General features: G+C 40.4%; 1 protein-coding gene and 1 long non-coding RNA gene across 5 annotated transcripts; both read left to right on the top strand.

The window, feature by feature from the left end:
• Positions 1–2,771: 2,771 nt before the first annotated feature.
• On the top strand, positions 2,772–13,450 carry CNBP (CCHC-type zinc finger nucleic acid binding protein). Of its 4 annotated transcripts, none has more exons than XM_019430949.2 (5): positions 2,772–2,924; positions 10,386–10,502; positions 10,622–10,714; positions 10,892–11,093; positions 12,442–13,450. In XM_019430949.2, exons 2-5 carry the CDS (start codon positions 10,400–10,402, stop codon positions 12,557–12,559), a joined length of 516 nt encoding a protein of 171 aa, XP_019286494.1. In that variant the 5' UTR covers positions 2,772–2,924; positions 10,386–10,399; the 3' UTR covers positions 12,560–13,450. The 4 variants fall into 4 exon arrangements, with proteins under 4 accessions (XP_019286494.1, XP_019286491.1, XP_019286495.1 ...); XM_019430946.2 differs by having other exon boundaries at positions 2,773–2,924; positions 10,386–10,523; XM_019430950.2 differs by having other exon boundaries at positions 2,774–2,924; positions 10,895–11,093.
• LOC128775487 (uncharacterized) lies at positions 11,107–12,200 on the top strand. The gene is made up of 2 exons (XR_008420150.1): positions 11,107–11,855; positions 12,123–12,200. It is a non-coding gene; the product is annotated as an uncharacterized LOC128775487 (long non-coding RNA).
• Positions 13,451–13,687: the final 237 nt, after the last annotated feature.

The following is a 13,687-nucleotide window of genomic DNA, read 5'->3' as shown; positions in this document are numbered from 1 at the left end:
TTCAGGATTTAGCTTAATAAACTGTGTTTTAGTTGCAGGAGCAGACAGGAGAGGTAAAAACGATATATGCTCTTTAACCTTAGTTGCATACTTTCCAGGTCAAGTCACAGAGACTATTTCCCTGCAGGCAGAGAAAACAAGACACTGAAGGTTTAGAACAATATATACGATATCCTCTCCATTTAACAGCAGAATTTAAGGCATGTACTATTGCAGTTGGGCATTTTAGCGGAAATTAAGAGTTGGCAGGTGCTGCTGCTCAACTCGTACTCATTTTAAGGAATCCTGAATCATGCTGAATCATAGCATTTTAGCTGGTCCTCCCTCAGGATACTTAATACTTTCTTATGGCTTTTTTCATCTTGCAAGATCTTCAAGGGCAAGGTTTGTCTGAACTAGTCACCTTTGTAACACATTGCTGAGCATAGTAGTGTTGGTAAGACTGACTACTGGAAGGGAGGAGGGAGAGAAAATACATTTCCAGGGGAAGGAAATGTAATAGGAGACTTTCTTCATATATAGTTGGCAGTTTATCTTCTGAGTGGGCTGCCTTTTTCCTTTCTTATTTTCAAGCATCTCTAGTGAAAATAGGTGTACCCAAGGGTATAACCGGACAACACAAACTACTGTAGTTAAATTTCATCATAGACCTCTGGAGACAGAATGCCTCATGATCAGTCTGGCTTTGTTAATAATAATAGTCACTACAGAAAGCTGGATGTCGGGTGGAGAAGAGCCATTACCTGTTACTACTCCTAGAGCCTAGCAACAAAGACCATATTATGCTTCCATTCCTTCCACTTAAGTCTTTTGAAACCTACAGAAGATCATATGTTCACTATCTGTTTCACACCCACCCTCATTTTTCTTTTAACATTAGGAACATTCTGTCCCTGGGTCTATAATAAATATCAAACATTTTATGTAGCATTGTGGTTGGGATGATAAACAAAAATCAAGTCAAAAATATGAATTTATGGTTACTATGACAATTTAACTAATCTTCCTGGCATGATGCGGATGCACCCAGGGTGGACTTCCTCCATATAGCCTCTTGCATTGTACTGACTCACTGCTGGGGCTTAGGAAATCACTACTTAAGTGTCTGCAATTACCACACTAGTACTTACCTCAAGATATTATAAAGATTAATCAGGGGAAATCTATAAAGCTGTGTTAAGCTTCTTGGTAATAAAACCACAGAAGCACAAAACACTGTTTTATTATGGTAACTGGTATTAAAACTCAACACAGAAACTGCTGGGCAATTCAATCTTATTGGAAATGGGACCATCTCCTACTGAATTTTGAAATATTTTTACTTTAATCGTCTTGGTTAAAAACAGCTTAAAAATCATTGGTCCTTGAGATAGTTCATTCACTCTTTGATAATTGCTACCCTTTATTGAGCACGATGTTGCGTACAATCTGCTAAATGCGCTACAATGATTGAGTCAGCACTAGTGATTTGAAACCAGGTTTAATGCCTGATTCTCAACACCTGTGGTCTTCACTGCTTTGCCTCCTCATAAACATGATTTCAGAAGCCATACAGCCTGGGGACCGGGACGATTCAATGAAACCAAGGGCAAAGAACAGTTCCAGTCTTTGTAGCTACCCACGGAACTAATGCTACACACAAGGACCATTCATCAGTTTTAACATCTCAATAGATCTGTACAGTTAATTTCAAAGAAGATGGCCATTAAAGGAAAGAAAATTTCTGGGCTATACCAGCCAACAACATGGGCTGCACACCAACCTTGAGAAGCATATTAAGCTCAGTAGGAGACTATAGTCGCTTCAGGGCTTTTAGAGCTCGAGAGGCTGGGGACGCTTGTTTTTTTCCTGTTTGTAACAGAAGCCCTTCCAAAATGGTACACAAAATTCTCTAACATTTTAGTTCATATTCAGCAATTTAAATTGTTTGCATCCTGGAAAAGTATCTGACTACATAGCCAATCTTTTTTTGGAGAAGATACCAAATCTCAACTGAAGGCCATTCCTGAACATGATAGCCCAGGCCAGATGGCTCTCCTGGCACTCCATGTTACCCCTTAAGTCGCAGGCAATGTCACTCATCAGTGTGCTGAACAGTCACTAGGTGTGTTGTGAGGCAAAGAGGTCTCGGTGCCATCCCTTCGCCATCCTCACACCCTCACAAGGTACTTTTCTGGGAGAAAGGGATGTTTGGGGGTTGGTGGTGGCGGTAGATGTTAGAGGTGAACACAGCAAGGCGTTCCAGGCTCTGCCGAGGCTCACACAAAAACCAGAACAAACCTCAGGGCCCGTGACCTTCAGCCACAGAAACTTCCGTCACTTAGCAACCAGGACTCTTCCCCAAACTGAGACGTGTGTATTAGGAAATGGGTCCTGGCTCCGAAAGCCAGAACGATACAAAGGCCTAGCGGCAGCTTTTTTCTGAGCCCCAAAAGGGACCGGAATTTTCCCCGACCCCACGTTAATCACAGCCATTTCACTCAGACCCGCCCTCTGGCATCCCTCGTCGCCGGCTGCCGCGAGAGATCACCAAGGCCGGGACGGGGTCGCGAGGGGCCTGGAATTTAGCGGGAAGAGCCCGAGAACGGTCGGGGGCCGAGGTTCCAGGCGGGAAAGGCCGCGCGCGGGGCACGGCGGGAAAGGCCGCGGCGCGCCGAGGTAGAAGCCGGCCCCGCCCCGCGCCGCGCTCAAGCTGGGCGGCCCTCCTCTGGGCGACTCTGATTGGACCGCGGAGCTCCGCGCGCTGATTGGCCGCGTGGGCGAGGCGGAGGAGAGCCGTGCGCAGCGGCGTGTGTGGGGCCGTGTGCAGACCCGCGTGTGGCGCAGGCAAGGACCCTGAAAATAAACAGCCGCTACCTAGCGAGCCGACTTCTCCGGGCCTGCGTCCGAGTCTCCGCCGCTGCGGGCCAGCTCAGACGCCGAAGGTGAGGGCCTGGAGTGGGGCCTGAGCTTGGGGGAGCCACGGTGCGGGCCCTGGCCGAGGCGGACGGAGAGGGTAGGGAGCGGTGAGGCGGAGATGGCGGCCGCACTCTGGCCTGCTCTGCTGCTGCGTCAGGCGGGAAACTCGGCTGCCACCGCTGCTTCAGGTTCAGGTTTCTGGCCTGCCGCAGTCGGACGACCCTTCCGCCCTTCCTTCCGTCTTGGGAAGCCGGGCCGCTGCACGTCGGGGCCTCTTCTGCGGCCGAGGCCGCACCCCAGGCCGCAGCCTTAAAGCAGAGGAGGCCCAGGCCCGTGCGCCCTTGGGACTGAGGCCCTGAGACTTTAAGGGTCGTGGAATGCGGGAAGGAGGGTCGATTTGGCGGGAACTTACTGGAAGGTGGTTGTGGTGGGGAAAAGACCCTAGTGCAGATGGGGAGCGGGGGGGTTGGGTATTTATGCAGGCCATGTGCTGGGGTAGTGGGCCTGGCGGGCCATGTGCCAAGTGTTCTGATGGGCTTAGAAAAGGGTCATTGAAGACGCGCTTGCGGTTAGAGTGAGGGGATACCCTGCCAGAAGGTCTGAGAATGTTTGAAATTCTTACTCTCTATACTTGATAGCTTTCCGATCCTTGAATTTTTATCGTCGTTCAAAGGCTAAATTACTTGTCTTACATGGCAATTCGAAAAGAGGCAGCTAGGTTTCGCTTTCCATGAATCAACGAAACACACATCATTTCTTGGATTCATTAAACGAATATAATTTAATCTAAAAACGAGACGTGAAAGTTAATGAGCCAGCCCCCATCTAGATATTCCAAATGTGAAAACCTATTTTAGAAGGACATAATTGCCCACATTTGGGTTTGGGTGTTGATTTTATTATGGGTAAGCATTATGCTTGTTGCCACATGTTAACCACATGGCCCCAGTCACAGGGCACTTCCAAAGGAAGTGACTGCATCTGGTATTGGGGAGCTTACTTAGAAAAAGAAAATATTGCTCAGTAGTCATTTGTGACTTGGGATAGTGTGTTTCAGTCATTCAGAAAGACAAAGTGTAAGAGGAATCTGGGTTGCTTTTTTCTTTTAAGGTAAACAAGGATTAATTTACAGCCTCCTCATAAAAGTTTTTTTAAAAAGGCTTTCCTGCTTTCCTGTCGTTTGACTCCGTTTTTGAGAGAAACATAACCAGTTAATTTCTGCATGGAAGAGTTACCTTAAATTAAGATAGCAACTTTGTTACTCTGTTGCTCAAGCGCTGTAAATTGCATGTAAGGTTTTGAGGGTTTTTAAAAGATGCAGGAGATGAAATTCCCACCTCTTAGGCTTTTTTCCCCCTCTGCAAAGCAGTCATTTTCAAATACTTGCTTAAAAATTGCTCTGATCATGGCTTAATCACACCTGCAAATGCCACGTACTTAGGTGTGTACTCTGTTTAGGTTGTTGAGCCTGATTCTTGTCTACAAGGAGCTCTCTTGCACTGGAATATAAAAGGAATCATTTATTAGAGTCCCAAGGGCTGAATTAAGGACTTGAAAGTTTCTCCAAATTGCAACTCTTGGCAGCGGTGGTTTTGTTTTTTTTTTTTTTTTAAAGCTATCCGTATGTTTGTGTACTTATCTGCATGTCACATTAGAAAACTTGGATGAGTCTTAGCAACCCAAAGGTCCACATTTTCATGTTTGATAATGAGAGGTAATGATTTCAAACAAATGTGGAGTCTCTAAAATATTTTGAGCCAAATCAATGGAAGATCAAAGGGCATTTATTGCACTAGAATTTGAACAACTGGAACAGGCAGAGTGATCTCTTCTTTACGGTATTATAAGTGGGTTTTGTGAATGGTTTTATATGTTTGGATTATTTTTACTGTTCTTTTTAAATCTAATAAAAATACCTGGTACCTACATCCTACATGGGAAGTTACCAAATTGGTGCTTAAAAGCAGTGGAACCACAGTTTGACTAATTGGAACGATTGGTCTGTTGGCTAAGCACTTGACCACAAGAGAGATTTTGCTTTTTTTTTTTTTTTTTTTTGCAGGAGTGAGAGTTTTAAAAAATTGTTGGCTTCTTTCCTCTTCCTAGCCTCCTGACAGTAAGTGGAGAGCCAGAAGACTGATGCCAAGGCATCCTGGCCTGCTATGTGGAGAATGCTCTTTCCTTACTGTCTCACTTAATAGAACTCCTATTCTGGCAGTGTCAGATGCTGCTGCAGTAAGGGCATGCTATTGAGAATTCCAGTAAACTGTGCACCATTTTTGTGTTGTAAAAAACTGCTGGAATAATAAAGTGAGAGCTTGTGGCAACCAAAATGCAAGTTGTAAGTAGAATCTATTAATCAGTAGTATGAGAATGTAATATAGTGATCACCTGGAGTGGCTCCGTAATTACAAATGAGGGTATTAACTAGGGAAATCAGGTGGTCAGTCTTTGGATGTGTAGTGACACTTTAAGTTCTACAAAGAGGTTTGAGAAAATCTGTCTTGGCTTAAAATTCAGGAAAGCTGTGTGATGGTATGCTGTGAATAAATTTGTGTATGGTTGTGTATGGCTGTGTATTTTTAAAAAGCTATCAGTTCTAGTTTTGATTTATCTAAAGAGATAAGAATACAGAATACAAATACTTTTTGTATTAAAATTGACATGTTTTATGTGGTCTCAGTTCTTGAGCTTCCCTATCAGTAAAATGGGAACAAGAATGCATAACTTGCATAACTTGTTGTAAGGATTGTAGATACTATGTTTATTAACCTTTGATCCGTAGTAGATATCTAGCTATTAAAACCTCCAAACCCTTTGTGGGTAATCAGAGCAGAAACCAGGATGAGAACCCAGAATCACTCCCACTGTTGCACTCTGGTCTCTATTATTCTGGCGGGAATGCAGGTAACTATACACAATGTAACTTCCTTCCATTCTGAGTTTTTTATTTGTCTTAAAACAGCCTGAAATGTTGCAGTACCATGTTGGAACACTGAACCACTTTATAAGAGTGTAGTGATGAATGAGTATATTCAGGGGGACAAAAGCTCCCCTATGGTCTGGATGCAGTTAGGGTTACATGGATGAGTCAGGGATAATCCTACACTTGAGGGAAATAACTAGAGATGCCGAAAATGTGAATATATACAGGTATATTAGGAAAGCCATATAAAACAGGATAGCCAGGTCCCCATCATACCTTGTCACCCTCCCCTCCCCTCCCCCACTTAGCTATCACTACCTATTTTAAATGTATTTATAGAGACAGGGTCTTTTATTCATTGCAACTCACATTGTTAGTCTTGAATTGTGTATTAAGATTTAAGTCATTTACTGGCTTTGTTCTTATAAAAAATGTGGAACAATTACATTGATGAAGACAAGTTAGTATTACGGTGTTTTGCTACCAATTGTGAGATTTAAGCCTAGATGAGTGTAAAATAGACCTCTTAGTTACATATGGTCTTTCAGTGAATTTTCAGTCTTTTCAGGCGATATCTTGACTGCATTATCCCTCCTGCTGCCTGGCATGACCTGTGCTCCTACACATCTTTAAGTGTGGTTTGTGTCATGAAAATTAGATATACAGAAATTAAAGTGGAAACACAACATTTCTGTTGTTGGGAATGTGAAGTCATTTGGCACTCACCCATTTTTCTTAGCTCTTCTCCATTCCATTGAGGAAGTAGACTTTGAGATGGAAAACTTAATTATAAGCACAGTTTGCCCTATGCTAAGTCTGCTCTGTAGGCATTGCACTGAGTTCTAATCCACCTGGTAACACTTAAGCACAGGGCACCTGGTAACACTTCTCATCACTGATCAGTTTTCCCATCTTTTCCTAATACATCAAATTTCTGAGGTAACACAACAGGTGGTTAAACTGGGTTAAGTTGTTAACCCAGGCTTACCTATGGTCCCCAAATCTTTTTACTATGTGAAGATAACAGGTGTAGAGATACCTAGCAATGAGTTTTAGCAGCAAAAGGAGGAAAATACATGCTCTCTTTCTGCCTGGCAACAGTGAAAATACAGCATTTTGTCTTTTATCTTAAATTTGTAGATACGTTTTGTAGCATTCCATAAAATATTACTGAGGTCTAGTTGATTGAATTTTTGGAGTAATAGGATTTTGTTAGGTAATCTGAAATAAGCATTCTTGAATTCAGAGTTCATCCTTAATGAGTACATAATTTAAAAATACATTGTTACTCTAATGGTGCAATAATTCCCGTGATAGCAAGAATTTAGGTGTTTTATTGTTAGTACTTGGTTAGATTGGGTCTGTACAAGAAACAGTTTGTTTCATTCAGCAAATGACTATTAGTTGCCCCCCCCCCCCCCAGCAGTTAAAATACTGAATACAACTGCTACTAAAAGAATAATTATATGGGGTGTTGTGATGATTGAAAGGTGAAGTACTTGGTCTCTGCCCTCAAGGTAAGAGGCAATATGGTAGTGTCATCAGACAGATCCTAACAAAGTACCCTGGGTTTAACTAGGAAGGAGAGTTCCAAGCTGGGAGATGTGGTCAGATTCTTTTATAAGAGTTGGCATTTGAGCTGGCCCTTGAAGGTTGGAAAAGGTTGTGACAGGTGGAGGGGGCGGAGGCAGAACAGTGCTGCAAAATTGCAGCCAAGAGCAGTCATACGCTGTGAGAAGCACAGAGCCATAATTTTCAATTTTCTTACCTTACTGGCACTCCTTTTCATAGGGAATAGCATACAGTTCTCTAAAGAACTTTTAACTCAATACATTTGCATATAAGATGGATATTAGGATGGGGATCTGCTCCTAGGATAAGTGGCAGGTCTCTAAAATGTAGTGGGAGTGGGTTGGTTTAATGTTAATGAAGAGACAAATATATCACAGGGGACTTAGTGAAAATACAGAACAGCTAATTGACTGCAATTGGCTTGGCTGAAGGGAGAAGAGGCAGATTGCACACACGGTACCTAAGCCCACTGAGAAGACCTTTAAAAAAGCCTGTGGCCTACTGATGATGGTCTTTGGGATATTAATGAAGTTAATGTTTCTTTTACCTTTCAAGATGTAGTATTAAGCCTTAATTTATTCCAGTGAACAAAATTATGTGAGACTGAAATTGGTTGATGGCAAAACAAATATTTAAAATTAGTTACATGTATAAAGTTGCATATCTGTTTTGTGGAATAGTTTAATTTCTGTCTAAATGAAGAAATACCTTTTTCCCTAAGTAATTTGTGGTTCATACAGCAATGATCACATTTTAACCAACTTTCAATTAGGAATTAGGGTAGGAGGAAGTAGAGCTTAGTGTTTAATCTTTTAATGTTACTTTAATTGTCTTCTTTCCAGAAGTACTTTTCCTATCATTTCTTTTTCCTTTAGGATCTGGGTACCATGAAAAGAGAGATAAGGCAAAACGGAGAAACAGTTCATGAAAAATCTACGTGTAAATTAAATCTTGAGTCGTTTTTTAAACTGATATTTCTATACCAAAAGTATAGAAAAACCTGAAATTTTTTACCTGTTGACTTTATTCCACTGATAAACACATGATGATTCATTATAATGCATTTCCTTTGTACTTTATTATGAAATAAACAAGGCCCTTTTAAAGTAGCAGTCTAAAGGGGAGATTACCTGGAACGATCATTTTTTTTTAAATTAGCATTGGAAATACATAGCGTGTTGAATGTATAGGATTGTCATTTTCTGTAAAAACAGTCTTTAAATATTAAATGGTAACCTATTAAGGACTTTTCATATTGCCTAACTTACGATGTAAAAGAACACGATCATTTCTGTGCAAAGAACTCATCGACAGCAGTAAATGTGCTCAAATTGGTCTGGCTGTAAACTGGAGAAGATCCAAAATGAAATGGGGATGGAGAGGAGGATGAGGTACCCTAAGCAGCTCTTTTCTGTGATCTTTTTATCTTATTTTGTTCTCTCTGGAAGCCAGGACCTCGCATAATATTGAAGGCTAATACCAGTATAAGAAAGCAAATGTAATCTCAGATTTTCCAGTGGCTGTTTTCTTCTGGCTAGAAATGTACATTATGCATCTGAAACCACTAATGCTTAAGTATCCCATGCAGCTCCGCACCTGCCCTTCCTTTTTTTGTTAATGTGTTCATATGGCAAGTGGCAAGAATTGATAGAAAGATCCCTTTTGAAAACTTATCCTGAATCTGATTGCAGAGACTTGGGATAAGTATTGAATTCTTTTGAATATTTGACAATGGAAACTTTTGAAACTGAACTTCAGCTTAATTTTTAGTTACTATCTGTATAACTTGTGATGAACCAGTTAAAGAATGGGTGGAGGCTTTACTGTTTTGCTGTCATTTGATATTTGGTGCTGTGGTTGGTTTGGGTAATTCCACTGTCCAGTCAGTCTTGTTCCCTTGAAGCAATATGTTTTGCTAGACCATGGTCCTTAACGGTTGGCTTTGAGAGGGTAGTTAAAAAAAACTTTTTATACCATGGCTTGACACTGGAAATAAGGGTAAAAATGTTCAGATGTGGAAATGTAAAGGTTATTACATTGTTTTGAGCTGGGTTTTTTTTAACTACTTTCTGAGGAGTTTGTCCTGAAACATTCCATTCTTTTCCATTCTATTCCAGGAATAGCCCTTGCTTATTTTTAGATTGTTACATAAGAAGTATAAAATCCATTTGCTTTAGTGGGAGTTTTTCCCTTTTTTGTAAAAAAGTAGTACCCAATAAAGGAATCTATTGTGAAATTCCAAGTAGCGTTGTTTTAAATGTAAAACTGGGAAAACTTGGAGAGAATAGAAAAGAGAAAAAAGTGGTCCCAGTGCTTTAGGTGCTATTAGCACTTTGGTGTGCCTTTTTGTTGTTTTTCTAATATTTTTAACATACTGTACCTTCTAGAGATAAAATTTGTCCTGCGTTTCTTCTAACACATCTGCTCTAAAGAGTCAGCAGGCAAGTGTTGCAGCACAACTGGGTGTTAGATACTAAAGTTACAGAGAGAAATTGTTTTTCTTTACTCCTCACTTTCAATCCATACTACAGCTCCATTGGTTTGAGCTTTTCTGATTTTATGATGATTAAATAACTTCCAGTTGCCCAAAATAAAGTTTACTGGCTTGTAACCATGAAAATGTGTCCGTTAAGTTGGACCTCGCGTGAGGTAGATGTTATTTCTAATACTGGATATTCATTGATATTAACTCTATAAATTCCATCACCCCCATCAATAACTGAATTAACATTTGTATTAATATATGCATAATCCTAATGGTTTTAAAGATCAAGAATTATATCAAAATATGTTTACATTTTTTTTTTTCACTTTTAATATATTTCATAATAGGTGTATAATGCCAAAGTGTATAGTTGTGTGGCTGTTTTTCCTAACCAATATATATTCTGGCTTCTTCCCCCCCAGAATAATTATCCAAAAATACACTAAAAGGGCAATAAAAGTTAATTCCAAGTGGTTTAACATTGTCATTTTTAATATTTTGAAGATCTAACTGCAGCCATGAGCAGCAATGAGTGTTTCAAGTGTGGACGATCTGGTCATTGGGCCCGGGAATGCCCTACTGGTGGAGGCCGTGGTCGTGGAATGAGAAGCCGTGGCAGAGGTGGTTTTACCTCGGATAGAGGTATTTTTGTCGAATAAAAAATTTTGAAGTACTTCAGTGTTTCTTAGTATCAAGACTGGTCTAATTAGTCAAATTCTTTTTGTTTCTGCCCAAAATAGGTTTCCAGTTTGTTTCCTCATCTCTTCCAGACATCTGTTATCGCTGTGGTGAGTCTGGTCATCTTGCCAAGGATTGTGATCTTCAAGAGGATGGTAAGTATTTAATACTTCCTTTTCATACCTTTCTAGAACTTGGAGCGGTGAGGATGTACTACTACTGCACGTAGCATTGGAAAGGACTTGCTACTTTTGAGATTTTGTATTGGGCTTAGAACAGCAACGTTATGTAAAGGTTTTATAGTCTTGGTCTGCTTCTTTTCCTTATTGTTGAAGCCTGCTATAACTGCGGTAGAGGTGGCCACATTGCCAAGGACTGCAAGGAGCCCAAGAGAGAGCGAGAGCAGTGCTGCTACAACTGTGGCAAACCAGGCCATCTGGCTCGTGACTGTGACCATGCTGATGAGCAGAAGTGCTATTCTTGTGGAGAATTTGGACACATTCAAAAAGACTGCACCAAAGTGAAGTGCTATAGGTAAGTTGTTAGGGTGTTACTGAAGGAAAGCTCATTGTAGAGATTATTTTAGAAGTGAGCTATAAATGGAAGGACCTTGCGGACCAGTACATTCAGTGAAAGTTGGTTGTGACCAGATGATAATGGTTTTAAGCATATATAACCAGCAGCCTATCTGTACATCAGTCACTATTCTACCATGATAATTTGTGGCTTATGGCTGCTGGACAACTTACACAACTTGGGAATTTTTAATGTAAAAATTAATGTTATGCTGTAATTTGGTGTTTTCAGAGACATTGGAGAAAACTAAATTCATAATTTGCATACACAGATCTGTTTTTGTTTTGTTTTTAATGTTTATCTTTGTGGGGGTGGCACAGAGAGAAGGGAGAGAGGAAATCCCAAGCAGGGTCCGCACTGTTCACACACAGCCCAACGCTGGACTTGAAATCCCAAACCTAGAGATCATGACCTAAGCCAAAGTTGGATGCTTAACTGACTGAGCCACTAAGGCACCTCCCCACCCCCATCCACAAATCTTTTGTCCTGCAACCAGAAATCTTTGTGGTTGTGACATATAATGTACATATTTAAAGTGTAAAATTTGGTAAGTTTTGATACGTACATACCAGTGAGATCTTAGGGATTAATTTGTATAAAGGTTCAACATCTTGGGGCACCTGGATGGCTCAGTTAGTGGAGCATGCGACTCTTGATTTTGAGGTTGTGAGTTTGAGCCCCATGTTTGATGTAGAGATTACTAAAAACTTTTTTAAAAAGGTAACAGTTGGGGCGCCTGGGTGGCGCAGTCGGTTGAGCGTCCGACTTCAGCCAGGTCACGATCTCGCGGTCCGTGAGTTCGAGCCCCGCGTCAGGCTCTGGGCTGATGGCTCGGAGCCTGGAGCCTGTTTCCGATTCTGTGTCTCCCTCTCTCTCTGCCCCTCCCCCATTCATGCTCTGTCTCTCTCTCTGTCCCAAAAATAAATAAAAAAAAAAAAAGTTGAAAAAAAAATTAAAAAAAAAAAAATTAAAAAAAAAAAAAAAAAGGTAACAGCATTTTGCCCAGTGTTATTGTTGTGTTGGTTTTGATATTGGTGGATCTCTTACAGTGAAAATTTTAATTTTAATGTAATGGCTTAGGCTGCACGATTGAGTACTTTGTTATCTAATTCCTCCTTTCTGCTCTTAGTTTAGGGGTTAATGAGGCTGTTTTGAGGGGGAAAAATATGTTCCTTCACTTGTTAACTGCTTTTTGTTCTGCAGTTAATTATTGCTTCACTATGGTTTTGTACTTTCTGAACACATTGTGGAAAATTATCTTAATTTCTTTCTCTTCTTTTTTTTTTTTTTTTTTTTTTTTTTGTAGGTGTGGTGAAACTGGTCATGTAGCCATCAATTGCAGCAAGACAAGTGAAGTCAACTGTTACCGCTGTGGCGAGTCAGGGCACCTTGCACGGGAATGCACGATTGAAGCCACAGCTTAATTATTTTCCTTTGTCGCCCCTCCTTTTTCTGATTGATGGTTGTATTATTTTCTCTGAATCCTCTTCACTGGCCAAAGGTTGGCAGATAGAGGCTACTCCCAGGCCAGTGAGCTTTACTTGCCGTGTAAAAGGAGGAAAGGGGTGGAAAAAAATCGACTTTCTGCATTTAACTACAAAAAAAAAGTTTATGTTTAGTTTGGTAGAGGTGTTATGTATAATGCTTTGTTAAAGAACCCCCTTTCCGCGCCACTGGTGAATAGGGATTGATGAATGGGAAGAGTTGAGTCAGACCAGTAAGCCCGTTCTGGGTTTCTTGGATATGTTCCCATGTAGGAGGTAAAAACAATTCTGGAAGTATCTATGAGCTTCCATAAATAACTTTAATTTTAGCATAATGATGGCCTTGGATTGTCTGACCTCAGTAGCTATTAAATAACATCAAGTAACATCTGTATCAGGCCCTACATAGAACATACAGTTGAGTGGGAGTAAACAAAATAAAAAGACAAACGTGTGTTAATGGCTGTGCAAGAAAGATCGGGATAAAGGCCTAAACAGGAACAACTTCATCACAGCGTTGATGCTGGATATACATAAGGTGATGACAAAGGTTTAGAACACATTTTTTTCAAAGACTAAATCTAAAACCCAGAGTAAACATCTAAGCTCAGAGTTAGCATAATTTGGAGTTATTCAGGAATTGCAGAGAAATGCATTTTCACAGAAATCAAGATGTTATTTTTGTATACTATATCACTTAGACAACTGTGTTTCATTTGCTGTAATCAGTTTTTAAAAGTCAGATGGAAAAAGCAACTGAAGTCCTAGAAAATAGAAATGTAATTTTAAACTATCCAATAAAGCTGGAGGAGGAAGGGGAGTTTGACTAAAGTTCTTTTTGTTTGTTTCAAATTTTCATTAATGTATATAGTGCAAAATGCCATATTAAAGAGGGGAATGTGGAGGACTAAAAGCTGACAGTTTGGACTTTTCTTTGTGTACTAAGTCACGTCTTAGTAATGAAAAATACCTGTTATAAGGAAGCATAGGCTTTAGCTATTTAGGTGTCCGTTTGCGAAGATGTAAAAGTTTTATTTCTCTTTGTAACCCATTATATTGCTGTCCTTG

Source organism: Panthera pardus, unplaced genomic scaffold (assembly GCF_024362965.1).
Source record: "Panthera pardus isolate Hobbes unplaced genomic scaffold, ASM2436296v1 HiC_scaffold_8, whole genome shotgun sequence".
Taxonomy (NCBI): Eukaryota; Metazoa; Chordata; class Mammalia; order Carnivora; family Felidae; genus Panthera; species Panthera pardus.
Note: the sequence above shows the minus strand (reverse complement) of the source record. Positions and strands in the feature narration are given on the sequence as shown.